The following is a 15,956-nucleotide window of genomic DNA, read 5'->3' on the forward strand; positions in this document are numbered from 1 at the left end:
TTAGGCGGCCGCTAAGGTTTTCTTGGTGGTCACAAGGGCATTGCATGGCATTTTTTTTGGGTGATTTCACTTTAAATGTCAGTAATTTCTCTGCAGGGAACTGGCTGTTCATAGGAAGTCTGGACCAACTGAGATGCTGAGTTGTAGGTTTGCACCACACTTTTGCTGATGTGGATCTTTTAACATGGAGTTTTATGATTCAGCAGGACAAAAAGTCCCTCTGCTCCTACAGCAAACACTCAAAAACATCATCTCACTTCTGTTTTTCTTCAGTTCAGTGCCTGTTTAACTCATCGCTCATACAGTTGGGCGGAGGACTGTGTTGTTTCTCAGAAGTTGCTCTTTTTTAGCTCAGAAGTATCAGCTTTGTCTCAGATGTTTCTCTTAAAGGTCCCATGACATGAAATTTTCACTTTCTGAGGTTTTTTAACATTAATATGAGTTCCCCTAGCCTGTATATGGTCCCCAAGTTTCTAGAAATTTCAATCGGTGTAAATCAAGCTTTTGCTATCTTTCTCTGCCTTTGAGAAAATGGAGGCTCATACGCGCTGATCTTGAATCTCCTCTTTATGACGTTATAAGGAGGAATGTTACCTCCCCTGTCTCTGCTTTGCCCGCCCAGAGAATATTTTCCGCCCATGAGAAAATGCGATAGGAAGTAGGAATGCGCGCGCGATTTTAGTTTGTCCACGAGAGATATCATGGCTTTTGAGCGAGCGAAGCATAACAATTGCTCAATAATTGGATGTACAAATGAACACCGAAGAGTCAATACAGAGCTGGGCTTGCTGAACGTCTGAAACTAAAGTGTGGATCACTCTCTTTGACTCAGCTACACACCTCGGACAAGTAAGTCAACTAATGATATATAAGTGTGTTGCTTTACTGTTTATGGTTGCCTAGACTGTTACACGTAGAATGTGGCTGTCACATTAGCTATGCAGCTATGCAGTTTATGTGTGTGAATACACACACTGTAACGCGAGTGTTGTACACTTCTTTGTTATTTGGATAACCGTATTCCTGTTGGTTATATGGCGCGTGCGATATCCGCATTTCAAGATCGCAGAGCTTGATGTAATTGTAATAAGATAAATACAGACGTTACAGATCTCTCATGAAAAGGCAACAGTAGGTTAGTGTTAGCTACATGATAATAACTGTAAACCATCCGAATAAAGTACCGTATCCAGACATAATATTTTAAACTAACCATTCGGAAACGTCCTGCACGAGCCGCTGAGTTGCAACTTCTTCATCCGTTGCTTCTCCATCCGGATCAGATTCTGGGTCAAACTGAAATGCTTGAACGACTACGTGTCTTCGTGCCATTGCTATATATCAAACGTAAACATGCACGCCACGGTACCGTTGCGCAAGATGGTCAAGGCCACACCCACCCTCCACCTTGCGCCGCCTTTCTCCTCCTCATTAACATTTAAAGCTACAGACACCGAAACGGCCCGTCTGAAGGAAGCTCATTCTGGGACTGGCTTGTAATGGCTATAATTCTGCACCGAGGCTGAATTTTTGGAAAGAGATTTCAGATACAGTACTAGGGACCACTAAGGCCTATATTAAAGCCTACAAAAATAGCATGTCATGGGACCTTTAGGGCGAGACACGGCAGGCAAAAACATTGATTTTTCATGCAGTGGTCAGTTTTAAGATTTTGGGCTAGTTTACTCCTTCAATATGTGTTCTTTCAAGCTGCTATAAAGAAAACTTTGAAAATATACGTTAAGATGTTTATTTTATTACATTTTGTTTAGTTGCGGCAGTAAGTTTCTCTTCTCTTATTTACCAAGAAGTTAGCATTCCAACGCGACATGCCGAGATCCGTCTGTTAACTGAAGTCTGTCGTGACCGGTCTCGTTGTAAAGCCCTGAGTCTCCTGCACAACGCTATGTAACCCAAATATGGGCATTTCCTTTCTATCAGTAACCAATAGTGAATGTCCAAAGGGGGATTTGAAGCTAACGACGAAATCTCATTTAGAGCCATTTAAAACTTTAAAAGCCGTTTTCTCAAAATTAGTTTTTTGTCATTCTCCAGTACAAACATCTCAGCCTATGTAGCACCTATGTACACCAAACTTTCCAGTTATACACTTAGCAGTATTCTGAAGATATTTTCAGAGGGATTTGTTAATAAATCATTCCTGGCCTGATTTATGTGACATTTTAATAATAAAAAAAATGGCGAAAATCGATTTTTTTAAGGCTATGGACCGTATATTTTGATTTCCTAGGTAATGAAAGCATATATCCTGAAATCCCTCTACATTTTTTTTTCATCTTGTGTGTAAACAAAATGAAAAAAGAATTTTGCACCTGGCTTTATCATATGTTCAGATCTATCTACCGAAAATATATGCAAAATCGTGCATATTTAATGAGATAATGCCTAATTTGCATAATTAAACATTTTTGTAATACATTTTTTTATATACTTGTGTAAGTAATCAACTGAGGAAGTTTCATGGTGATATCTATTATTTTAAATAGACTCAAATGAGACAATTGTTGACAAACAATGAGAGTTTAGGGCTGTGGAATTAATTTTGGCACCAAATAATTTAAATCTTTAAAGATTTTGATGAGAAATGTTTGATTTTTTTTTTTTAATAAAACAAATAAATATTGGCATAACTGAGCTCTGTCTGAGACATTGAGATCTCTGAAAATCTCATTAAGTTAAGATCTGTTTTAATAGCAGCAGAATGAATCAGATATGTTTTTTTATTTTTTATTATTACACCTAATAATGTTTTACTATTTGTAATATTGACTGGTGAATTTGTCATATTTGTAGTTGATGGATGGCAGTGGAAGTGAAGCACCTTGTTGACCAGAACGACGACTTTCCCCGGTTGTCCCATCTGCTTCTTCCTCTCCAAATGTTCTTTAGTGATATACACAGCGACCCTGGTTTTACCACTTCCTGTCGGGAGGCAGATGATGATGTTGTTTTCCTCCAGAGCTGGTCTCGCCACCTCCATCTGATAGTCTCGCAGTTCAATTGTCCTCTTGCTCGCTGAGAGAGAGAGAGAGAGAGACAGTGAAGAGCTGTGTTTGCCTTCAGGTCAGAGGAAGGATTCTGATTCTCGCGTCTCGTGGGGCGGACGCAGGCTCAGCTATTGCAATTACAGCTGTGTTTTCTTTATCCCTTGCTAGTTAAAATAACACGGTTGTTTATGAAGTCAGCCACTCTAAAGCTCATTCAGGCTGTCTATAAGCCTCACAAAACCTGTGAAGAACGTGTGCTATGTTTAACCCCCAAATCCAAAGAAAAAACATTGAAATATATATTATTTTTATTAAATTAACATTTTTAGTACTATTAGGAACTTTGCAATCTGTTTTTGTGAGATTGTTTTTTCCCCCCATTATTTTATATATGTAATATTATTCATATTGTGTATAAAAAAAGAAAAAGAATGTGTGTGTGTATATATATATATATATATATATATATATATATATATATATATATATATATATATATATATATATATAAAAAGAGTTCAGATGCAAAAGCCTCTAAGTGCCATCTGAAATTTTCTTCTAGAATGATAATTTTTATCAAGCTTGTATATTTAAGGTCAGTAATTTCACTTAAATGGCAATGAAAATTACCTATTAATTGTCATTTAAGTGAAATTACTGAACTTAAATATACGAGCTTGATAAAAATGATCATTCTAGAAGAAAATTTTCAAATGGCACTTAGAGGCTTTTGCATCTGAACTCTTCATATATATATATTCATTTGAAAATTTGAAAATTTTGAAAATTTTCTTCTAGAATGATCATTTTTATCAAGCTCGTATATTTAAGTTATTTTATAAAAAAATGTTTTTTTTTTTTTTTGCTATTTAAGAACCACATCAGTCCAATTAGTTCAGTATGTACACTTAAATCCTTGTAGTAGTTGCAAGTCTTTATTTAGCAACTAGTAACGTTTTTAAAGCACACCCACAATATATATGTATACATGTTTAGGTTATAATCCAGAAAGCCAGAAGAGAATTTAAAGACATGGGTTCCTCTGTATTATCCTATGGATTTTTATAATGCCAGTTTTTGGATTTCTAAGTAAAATACTGTCTGTGGTAAAAATTACTTTTATATAATTTACTTTCCAAATAAATTCCAGAAGGAACCCATAGCAAAAGAACATATATAACAAGACATATTTTATGCTAATTGATATTATTTCAATCATAAAGCATTCATATGGTGCTATTTGTTGTACAGTATTCATTACAGTATTTTGAGGGGTAAATATGCTTAATTGTAATGAAAAGAATGCAACAGAAATCTTTAAACTCAAACCCTTCTGGTATAGTTGAAGATACTCTCTGATCTTATATAACTAATGTTCAACAGAACTTATTTTACCTGTAGTTACCTGTAAAATATATATATTTACAGTCATCAGTCATTTACATTTGCCAAGAAATTGACGTCACGTTTGAACAGCTCTCGAGTGAGATTTTAGCAATCATACTGCATTAACTTGTAATTTCACATAACATTGGGAATCAGAGCAAAACTGAAATGATAACCTGAATCATGGGAATATAGCGAGCCAAATCAATTGTATAGTTCTGAACATCCATTGAACTCTGTGTCCTTTTATATCTAAAGACGCCCTCATTTATAGTATTTGACAAGGTTAATCCACATGCAAGCTCTTGGAGAGTGTTTTAATCAGAGAGATCATCATTCATGTTATAGCGAGGCAAAAAGAGTGATAAATAACAAGAGGAATGCATTCAATTGTGAATCGTATTGAATTTATCATTCAATATTAGGTCAAGCTCGCAGGCAGTGCCGACCCCATCCAAGCTGATCATTTGATTTATGAAACGTTTTTTTGTTTAGGGAATTCATTACATAAGAAGGAAACAAGGAAGCAACAAATCAGGTTCCCGGGAGCAACATTTTATTGCTTGAATGTTTTTCTTTTAGAACTCGAGACGCTTAATGGGTTTCTCAGTTGTGTTATGCAAGTATCGACTTTTATCCCTGATGTTTCTTCTAAAACTAAAACGGACATAAATGAGACTGTACACTACTGTTCAAAAGTTTGGGGTCAGTATGATTTTTTTTAAGACATTAATACTTTAGTTCAGCAATAAATCAAACAAAAGTGTAACTAAAGACAGTATTACTAAATGCTTCTATTTCAAATTAATACTGTTCTTTTGAGTTTTCTATTCATCAAAGAATATGAAGCAGCACAACAGTTTTTAATCAGAAATGTTTCTTGAGCATCAAATCATCATATTAGAATGATTTCTGAAGGATCATGTGACTCTGAAGACTGGAGTAATGATGCTGAAAATTCAGCTTTGATCACAGGAATAAATTACATTTAAACATATATTCACATAGAAAAGTTATTTTAAATTGTAATAATACATACATTTTTTTTAATCAAATAAATGCAGCTTTTGGTGAGGCTTCTTTCAAATGCATAAAAAAATCTGTCCGACCCCAAACATTTATGGTAAGAGGTTAGAGTTGTGGACGGAGCAGGAGAATTTAATGACAAAATGTGAGAGTCATACAAATATGCTAGAATATTTTTTCTTTCCCATCCTCCCTGATCGTGACCTTATGGAGTAAATAATCGAATGCACTAAACAACTCATGTTGACATGTAGTTGCAAAGTTGCGTAGTCAACAGAATGTTCAAACCATCAAAATAAAGTGTTACCAAGATTTTACATTTCAAACATATTGATTGTAACACACAAGCACACATAAACATACTCAAAATGTCTATATGTCAAATAATATATTTGAATATATAATAATATACAGTGACTGACTACAATCACATGTGCTAAAGCACTGGGAAAATTTATCACCAAAAATGTGATACTTCAATCTGATGACGCATAAATTATGATTAAATGAAAGCTAGCCAGAAAACCGCTCGGTTCCTCTCATGACCAACCTTATTTTAGAAGGCAGAAGTATGCAATATTTGTAATGCATACGTTTGCGATGTTGCACAATTTATTTCGAATTTGTACAATTTTCCTAAACTGACGTAAAAGAAACCTGACCTGTAAATAGACCACAGGCAGTGCTGGTTCAATGCAATTTTACACATTGCACCAGAGGAAGCTTTGCTCATTCATTTATAATGATGAGCAATAGGAACTGGTGGTTCCTGATTCTACTTCAATACACACACACACACACACACACACACACACACACACAGAGTGCACTGATAATGACCAGCTCAACAACATTCATTAAAACATTCCCCTGCTCCCTGTTTCCAGGGAAAACTCCTGGATAAGGGCATGAGGATGATAAAAAAGGGGAGCACTTCATAATTTCAGCCAGACATTTTTCTTTCTCTCCCCCTGAATTGAAAATCTTTCTGAATTGTACTGGTCTGTGCCACTGTAGTTTCTGAGTGAATGTTGGTTGGTGCAACTTTTTTTTTTTTTTTACATGCTAACAGGAAACTTACAGTAGTGTTTATAATTCTCTGACAATATGGCATTCCTAGAGAAGTCATCGATCTGGACGAGTTGCTTTTATGAGCGTGTACGATCACTGCTGGTTAAGCTAATAGCATTTTTGGCAGGAGGATAGAATGCACTAAACAAATAAGTAAAATGTGAGTAAAAATCACGTCTATCCTGGTATTCCTCTGCTGTGAATGAAGTGGTGAAACACCTGAATATTAGAAGCTGCATTTACTTGATCAAAAATACAATATATTATTACAATTGAAAATAACTGGTTTCTATATTTTAAAATGTAACTTATTCCTGTGATCAAAGCTGAATTTTCAGCATCATTACTCCAGTCTTCAGAGTCACATGATCCTTCAGAAATCATTCTAATATGAAGTTTTTAGTGAGTCTGCATCAGTTTTTACATGCTTATTTTTCTTTGCAATGCATATTTGAAGGAATACTATGTCTCAGGGATTTATTGCATGTATGATTATGCTAGCAATATCATGAGTGCCTAAACTTCCTTTTTATTAAGCCTTCCTGTCTCTGAAGAGAATTATGCATTATGAAAACAATACTTTTGCATATGCATATTCACTCCTCTCACACAGTTTCCTCTCTCTCCTGCAGAGCATGACCAGACCCGTTCTTGATGGCTTCAATATGCCCTTGTTAGCGGCCGGCCTCGGTCTGGAACAGGCGTGCGAGTGGAAATATCCCCTGGATGTGACAGTGATTTAACACTTTTTCGAGGAGACGAGACTGGTGAACGTTATGCGGTCGAGGGCGACGTCTCACATGTGGAGCAGTAACAGAACCACTGAGAATCAGACGCTGAACACAACTAAGCCATTCTTTTCCATACGCTTTTATAATAATAACTCTTTAAAAATGTCCTGACAGTTAATTGCTCGCGGGAACGTTTCTCAGACGAAGGCTGGATTGTGGGACATTAGATGTATTGCACGAAAGAACTAAGCTGAAATGTCAAAGGTTAAAGAGATTTGGTGCCTTATTTCCTTTCAAACAATGATTGAATGTACAATTAAAAACATGAAAGCAGGGTTAATTTTCATAACTCTGTTAAATAGAGTTTGGTGGCATTTAATTCAATTACTAATTGACTAATCCATGACTTTTCCTATTGTTCGTCATTACTGGAAAAGTGTCGGTAAAAATTCATTATTGCTTGTAATTCCTATGAATTTGAACTGAAATGGCCAGATCACACAGTATGTACAGATTCAGTATCCATCCTGCTTCATGTTGGTCTATTTATGTTTTATTTTTATTTTATTTTGAAATGTATAGTAATTAAATGCACATTTGGTAACACTTTACTTGAAGCCTTTATATATAACGCATTATAAACATGTTTAATGCATTAATTATGCCTTTTGATGCACCTTATAATGCATTGTATGGTCTGTGTAACCACAGTTATAATACATTATAAAATTTATGTTGCACCTTTAGAAAGTATAATGTATTAAAACACATGACAAACAACTAATTTAAGATGTAACAAGGAATCTTATAATGCATTTTAACTTTGGTTACAATTATTCTTGAAAAGCTATAATGCATTATACATAAAGGCTTTAAGTCAAGTTTTCAAGTTCAAGAAATTGAACTGGAATTTTTATTTTATTTTATTTTTTTAGATTGCACTTAATAAGAGCAAGCATGATATAGTTCTGAGATGGGCATAACTACAAACTAAATCCCACTAATTCTTTTTTTTCCATCTTTTACAGTACACTAATTTCTGGGACTGTCCAAACTGGAGCAAGCGAGGGATCAAGAGCATTAGATATGAACCTACACCCTTTCAGTTTGGATGAAAGTCTTTTGACTGTACCTGACGGATCATCATCCTCTGTGGGATCTCCTTCTTCTGTGGGATCTCCTTCCTCTTCCTCCTGGCCTTTGTACATGTCTACATCTGTGAGAGAATAATGCAATGCTGTTAGTTTGGCTTGTTTACATATGTGACCACAAAACCAGTCACATGTATACATAATCTGTAAGCTGAATAAATAAGCTTTCCATTGATGTGTGGTTTGTTAGGACAATATTTGGTCGAGATACAACTATTTGAAAATCTGGAATCTGAGGGTGCAAAAAAATCGAAACATTGAGAAAATCTCCTTTAAAGTTGTGCATTTATGTTCACGATTGTGCTGCATTCACTCACAAAAATAAATGTTTTATATATTTACGGTAGGAAATTTACTAAATATCTTCATGGAACATGATCTTTACTTAATATCCTAATGATTTTTTGCCATAAAAAGGATTTTTATTTTATTTTGACCCATACAATGTATTGTTGGCTATTGTCACAAATATACCCGTGCGACATGTGACTGGTTTTGTGATCCAGGATCAAATTTATGCTTTTATCAGATGCCTTTTTATCCACATCTCACAATAGATGTGCGATTTCCTCACACAGCCAACAACAAAAGCAACACCAAAAGCTAGATTAGGAGTAGTTGATCAAGTTTATACCAGAATTGTCTGTTTGCCCAACTATATTTTTGTCTTGTGAAAGGAAAAGCTTCAGATATGCACCTTCGTTTTCAGCAGACGCATCAAGAACGCTGCTGTCCACACTGCTGTCCAGGTCCTCTGACAAAAGCGAGCTATTGGCGGAGAGAACGGGCATAGAGCCGTTCATGACCGGGTCCGTCTCCTTCGCGAGAGCTAAACACGTCTGTTCGCCCTCCTCAACAGTTCTGAGCTCGTGCGTCTCGACTGACATGGACTCTGTAACACACACAGGTAATCAGATCAGTGTACTGCATAACAACAATGTCAACATGCCATTATGGTCAAAATAAAACATTAAAACTCCACCGCATTAATCTAACGTGCCACTTATCTAAAGAATTGTTGGATGCACTTTATTTTACAGTACGTGTACTTACTTAAGAAAGTACTGGGTAATATAAGGTAACTACATGGGTTAAGGATAGGTTCAGGTTTAGTACCTAGTTATTGTAATCACTATAATAAATGCATAGTATGTACATGGGGAACAGGACTGTCAAATAAAGTGCTATTTGTTAAAAGACCTGTGCATTATCTGTCGAGAAACACTTTTTTTTTTAAAAAAAGCAACAAAAAACAAACTCAGATCAATCTCAAATTCATGCTTTTTGTTTAGATACACTCTAAAGCCCTATTCGCACAGGATAAGTATTACCTGGTGACCTCTAGTCATTTGTAATAATTGCGGAGGTTGTATGTGATCTTAATCCCGTGTGAATCGGCCAAGTCTGTAATTTGTAAAGTAAAAATTCCCCCACAAATGACCTAACGTTACCATATTTCGCCGAACACCGAGGTCCTGTGATATTAGTCCCGTGCGAATCGGCTTCTCTGTGATTTGGCGGGGTCGTTTATATTTTTTTCAAGGTTTTTGTTTCCTGTGTGCTTTTTCATCCATCTTTCATGAAGAATGGAGTGTCCTAATGATTTGCGTTGGAGTGTTTTGATACTGATTAAGATCTTTTTGATGAACTGAGCTTCCACAAGAACCAATGAGGCTTGTTCTCACAGTTTCGTGTTCGCTGATCAGTGTTTAAATGTGAATCAAAGCCTAAATTCAATCTGTTTATCATATAAAGTGATCGAGTCTCTTCAGAAAATTTGGACTAAACCGCTCAATTCATATAGATTAGTTTTACGATCTCTTTATGAACTTTTTGAAGCATCAAAGTGTCAGTTGCGTAGCTGTCAATGGAGGGACAGAAAGCTCTGATTTCATTACAAATATCTTCAATTGTGTCTTGAAGATGAATATTGTCTTTTAACTAATGACAGAATTTTCATTTTTGAGTGAACTATCCCTTTAAGAGCTCATTTGGTTTGTAGGGATATACAGACACTAACAGTGGGGTTTCCAGGCTACAAATGTGTAGTCTAAATAACAGAGTGACATTTGACCTCTGCTGGTTTCCGGTTTCCAACTACTGTTTTTCTAAGAGAGCCTGTGACTATGGAAGCATATGGGTAGCAATATTCAATTTGAAATGTAATTTGCAAAATGACAATGCATTTCTGTATTTAAATTCACATTTTCCATTACATTTGTGCAACGTTTGGTGCAAAACGAAAATAATTCAATTATATCATTTACTTTTGCCATTTCACACTAGTTTTAATATGTAAATTGAATACATATTTTAACGCTTTATAAGTTGCAAAATGAAAATGATTAGATATGTTTAACATGTTCAAGCAAAAACTGTAGCAAAATTATCATTTAAATGTTATTTTTCTTAATTGCATTTACGCTCACAGTTAAGACACTTGCGATTGCATTTTCATTAAATGTCCCGCAATGAATGTAGCAAAATTCAATGTGCAAATTGAAAATGCATTCCAAGCCGATCACGTCTCCGCCCTGTCAATCACTGTTTGAAGTTGGCCCCGCCCCACCCACCCTGGCAATCACTGCGTGAAGTTGGCCCCCGCCCCCTCCTGCCCTGACAACCACTGTGTGAAGTTGGCCCCGCCCCCACCCACCCTGTCAATCACTGTGTTGAGTTGGCCCCGCCCCCACCCAATCACTGCGTGAAGGCGGGGCTCAGCAACAGGTAAACATAGGCTGTGTGTTATGTGTTTTGAGGTGTTGGAATAAAACACAGCGGCGGCAGAGCTGATACGAGCGTTAAATTCACTAGCAGATGAAATGGTAGTGTTCCCGAAGATTATTATGGTCTGCAGGTGATAGAACCAGTGCGTTGTTGGAACATCTGGGATCATTTTCTGCCTTATCAGGTGTCGACACCCGTTTGGTGTGAACATTATTCTGCGCTGCTGCTGTCTGATGCTGGACTGTGTTAATGATGGTTTCGTTTTGTATAAAATATACTCATTATCTGATACATATGCTTATTTTTATTCTCATTACTATTAACTATAATTAGCTACCCAATAATGTTGGAGATCCTGAAATGGTATGAAATGGCAAATGTAAATTTTTTGTAAATTTTCATTTTGCACCAACATTGCCGTTTTACATATTGCATTGTCATTTTGCATATTATATTGCAAATTGAATATTGCTACCCATATGCTTCCATATGTGACAGCCCGATGAGAACGCAGCACTTGTGTATGATGGTTTGTTCCTCACCGTCCTCTTTGCACGGCTCTCCCCGCAGCTCGCGCACGAGGTCATGGTGCTCCGTCTCCTCCAGAGCTTGAAGGAATTTGGAAAACCAGCCAACTTCATTTTTCACCAGCCTTTTCAGGAGCACTCGAGCACCGTTTATGTTCCCATGATTCTCTGTGGCTTTCATAATCTGCAGGAGTAATAATGAACAAATAGTTAATGCATTTAATATGAGTGAGAGGAGAAAGCTCGGACAGACACTGAGAGACACACACACACACACACACACACACACACACACACACACACAGGCAGGTCAGTTAAACTCAATATGGGTCATTAATGATGATGTTTTGGACTTTAGCTCAGTAATATGCTCCAGTCTAGAGTCACACTTTAGTTTAGGGTCCAATTCTCACTATTAACTTCGACTTTTCCCTCCATAAACTCCTTATTAATAGTTAGTAAGGTAGTTGTTAAGATTGGGTTAGCATTAGCATTAACATTCTGTTTGGGTTATAGCGCCCTCTACTGATGATAATGTTTTTTTACATGTCTATCTATCTATCTATCTATCTATCTATCTATCTATCTATCTATCTATCTATCTATCTATCTATCTATCTATCTATCTATCTATCTATCTATCTATCTATCTATCTGTCTATCTATCTGTCTGTCTGTCTGTCTGTCTGTCTGTCTATCTATTGTCTGACTATTCAATTCAATTCAATTCAATTCAATTTGCTTTAATGGCATGAACAAAGAAACATGTTGTTGCCAAAGCAGTTTACAGAAAATACAATACATATCACATATTAAAAAAATACAAATAGAAATACATATAGTAGGTGTCACATATATTATATACAGTGTCATAAACATACAAAATACTACATAAAAAAAAAAAAAAAGACTGTCTGTCTGACTGACTGTCCATCCAATGCAGGGACTTTTATGATTGATTTTGATTGTTTTTATTTCAAATGTATATTGATTTAAATTGTACTTCTTTATTTAATTTGAACTTTTCACCAATTGACAACCCCCCTGTAGTTCCTCCTCACGAAGCCCTGCTCTAGTGTGATGTCTGAGGTCTGGTCACTCACATTCTCCTGGTCCTCCTGCGTCAGGAGCTCCAGAGAGCAGCAGTGCGCGCACACGTCTCCGGTCTTCATGTTGACCAGGGTCAGATGCATGAGATCGATGAGGCGGACACAGCTGTCGTGCTCGGCCTCTTCGGTCGGGTCCGGTGGGCTGTTCATCACGTAATTCACCGCGTTAGTGCATCCAGCAGTCTCCAGTGCGGTGATCAGCTCCCTCGACCATCCCTTGTCGTGTTGTGTTTGGATAATTTCGTCGAGCAGAAGTGTTGCGGCGCTAATGTCCCCGTCCGCGCGTAACTTGGCTCTTATTTTGTCCCTTCGATCCTGTCCGAGGAAATGCAGCTGATCCAGAAGCGGCTCGACCTGGATGATCCGCTTCAGTCTGTCTCTGAAACAGTCCAGAATATGGCGCGTCTCGACGTCCGGATCAATGCTCATATTTGATCAGACTAGATGAGATATCGCCGAAAAATGTTCTGTCAGGAGTTCTGCCAGTTCACCGATGACTACAAGCCGATGAATGCAGTTCTACTTCCCAGGACTCGGTGACTTTCGGTTTCGTTTCTTGTCCTGGTTTACAAACGTAATCAGCTAAACATAGCAACGTTATTTAAAACCACGAGATATAAATAAGTATGTTCTCTCTTTATTTATTTTCATGAATATAAATATTTTTTATTGTTAGAATAAAAACTGCTTTGCGGGCATTGATCTGCAAACTTTAATAACCACTACTAGATGAAAATAATAAACACTAGATGTCGACAGAATCCCTTATGCCAAACCGGTAACATTAATATTATATTATATTATATTATATTATATTATATTATATTACATTATATTATATAATTTTGAATATTGATTTTGTTATAGTAGAAAAAAGTGTGTGTTAATTCAAAATCTTGAAAGTACAGTATAGAGGGGTTAGAGAGATTGTTATTAGATTCATGAATCTGCTCAATTTAAAATGTATTTGTTTAATGTATCTATTTATTATTGTGTTTATTTACTATTGATTATTATTATTTGATGTTTAAATAATATTATTTGAATTATTTATTATGAGTTTGGTATATATCTTAATGTTAACTTTTAATTACATTATTTTTAATTTAATGATTTTTTATTTGTAGTTTTTTATTACTTTTTTGATATGTAAAAGTATCTAATTATGTTCTTGGTTATTCACTGTTAGAAATTTCTTGTAATTTTACAGGAAATTCCTGGCTAATAGTTGCCGTAAATTGACTGTAAACGGTATACAGGACTGTTATTGTAAAATAACTACAACAAGGTACTGTACTTTTCCTGTAATTTCACAGGATAGAATACTGTAAATATTACAGCAAAATTTTATATTTACGGCAACTCAGTAGCCAGGAATTTCCTGTAATTTTAGGGATTTCCTGTAATTTCACAGGACAGAATATTGTAAATATTACAATTAAATGTTGTAACTTGGATAAATGTCCTCTTTCAGACTTCTGCAAAGAAAAACAAAACACTTAATATTTATTTTAATATATTTTTATTTTCTCTTAAAACTGATGAGAAAACAGAGTGCACAATGCACAAACAAGCAATCTATTACTGTACCAAACTGGTTGAACATGAGTTGTCAAATATATTAATGTCCCCTGCCCACTAGTGTCCCATAATGTCCCCTGCCATCAAAATCCAGCAGTTTCCTCAAAAGTGTGCAAACTGGTGCGTTCAGCCCTCGTTTTTTCTCTGCCTTGCTGCCCGTCTGGGGATTTATGCCGCAAAAGGCTCTGAAAACAGGGGGAAAAACACACTTATCAGGTAACATTTAAGACTGATATGACATGGTCATAACCATGACATGAAACATTAAGGGATCTTTATGAATGAATGAGTGCTTGTGTGTGATACTGAGAGTCATTGTAGGCAATATGAGTATGTGTGTGTCTGTGTGTATGTGTCTGTGGCTTGGCATGATCGATGCAAGGGTCTGTGATGTGAGTGCACCCGTTGGAGTGATGTGGATCGGATAGAAATTGGACTGAAACCGTGATGCATATCCCTTTAAAAGCTTTGCAACGGTAAAATCTGATTTCCTATTTTATATAGGCCTGTATATTTTTTAATTATTATTTTCATTCAATTTACTTTCATAATTATCTCAGCCATTTCCCAAACGAGCAGACTATTAGATGCGGAAGGGATTCAGGTCTAAATTCATGAGCATTGTTTACAAATAGAAAGATCTCTAAACCGTGATTCTAACACCCGAGATTTTACAGATTTTACTCTAAAGCGCAACTTATGCGTACGTAATGCAGCGTACTGCTGATATTTACACTACGCCATGACGCTACTTCTGACGTTGTGAGTTGCGTAAGTTGAACTTTAAATGCAAGTAGACTGCGTATGGCCGTTCGGCCGTAAGCTAGAATTTTACTTTGTAACGTGCTAAATATGGATATTTTTCTTACACAAACTCTTCGCTTCAGGAGGCCTATTTTAACCCCTCAGAGCCGCATGGAGCACTTTTATGATGGATAGATGCACTTTTTTGAGCTTCAAACTTCAAGTTTTTTTTTTATAACTCAGATTGTATTTGTCTGAAAGAATGGCTTGAAGGCAAGTAAATCATGGGGTAATTTTCATTTAAAAGTGAACTACCCTTTAACAAAATAACAAAATAAGGGAAGAATATACCTTGTACAATTAAGCAAGGAGTGCTTGGTAGGGTCTCACTCTGGATATCAGCAGCTGTGGCAGAGGGCTAGGGAATAAAAAATGTAAACATTACCAAATGTATTACCAATTACACAACAAATACCAATTACAAATCTATTATTATCTATATTATTATTTTAATATTCCATACAGTCTGCCAGGCAGCCACATATAATTTGAGACAAACAAAATGGTTAACTTGATTTTAATACTCCTGATAATTTGCTGCCTTTTCTGAAGACAAAGAGAGCAGTGAAAGCCTTTCAACAGAACCCAGGCTCCGAAAAAATATTTAATGACGATGCTGGTTGGTTTAAGTTGCGCACGCGAGGTTTATTTTAGATAAAGACAGATTACATGACTGCTCTTTCACCCTGGTTGGCCAAGCACAAAGTAAAGTTAACATCTGAACATACCAGATGCTATATTCAGCTTTTATCACAGTTATAGCTAACTTACAGAATTAAATGAAGAAGATACCTTCATTTAATTCTGTAAGTAACGTTATTCAGTGACCGTAAAA

General features: G+C 36.1%; 1 protein-coding gene across 1 annotated transcript in view; it reads right to left on the reverse strand.

Annotated features, from left to right (window-relative positions):
- Window positions 1-13,287, reverse strand: part of ifih1 (interferon induced with helicase C domain 1) — a 30,916-nt gene extending 17,629 nt beyond the window's left edge. Inside the window, exons 1-5 of the mRNA XM_081367576.1 lie at window positions 12,731-13,287; window positions 11,643-11,811; window positions 9,071-9,265; window positions 8,355-8,438; window positions 2,843-3,036 (exon numbers count right to left, since the gene is read on the reverse strand). Of these exons, the coding sequence (XP_081223702.1) occupies window positions 2,843-3,036; window positions 8,355-8,438; window positions 9,071-9,265; window positions 11,643-11,811; window positions 12,731-13,165 (1,077 nt within the window). The 5' untranslated portion in view covers window positions 13,166-13,287. The remainder of the gene's footprint in view (window positions 1-2,842; window positions 3,037-8,354; window positions 8,439-9,070; window positions 9,266-11,642; window positions 11,812-12,730) is intronic.
- Between the last annotated feature and the right edge of the window lie 2,669 nt (window positions 13,288-15,956).

This window comes from Scardinius erythrophthalmus (assembly GCF_964197995.2).
Source record: "Scardinius erythrophthalmus genome assembly, chromosome: 6".
Classification (NCBI taxonomy): domain Eukaryota; kingdom Metazoa; phylum Chordata; class Actinopteri; order Cypriniformes; family Leuciscidae; genus Scardinius; species Scardinius erythrophthalmus.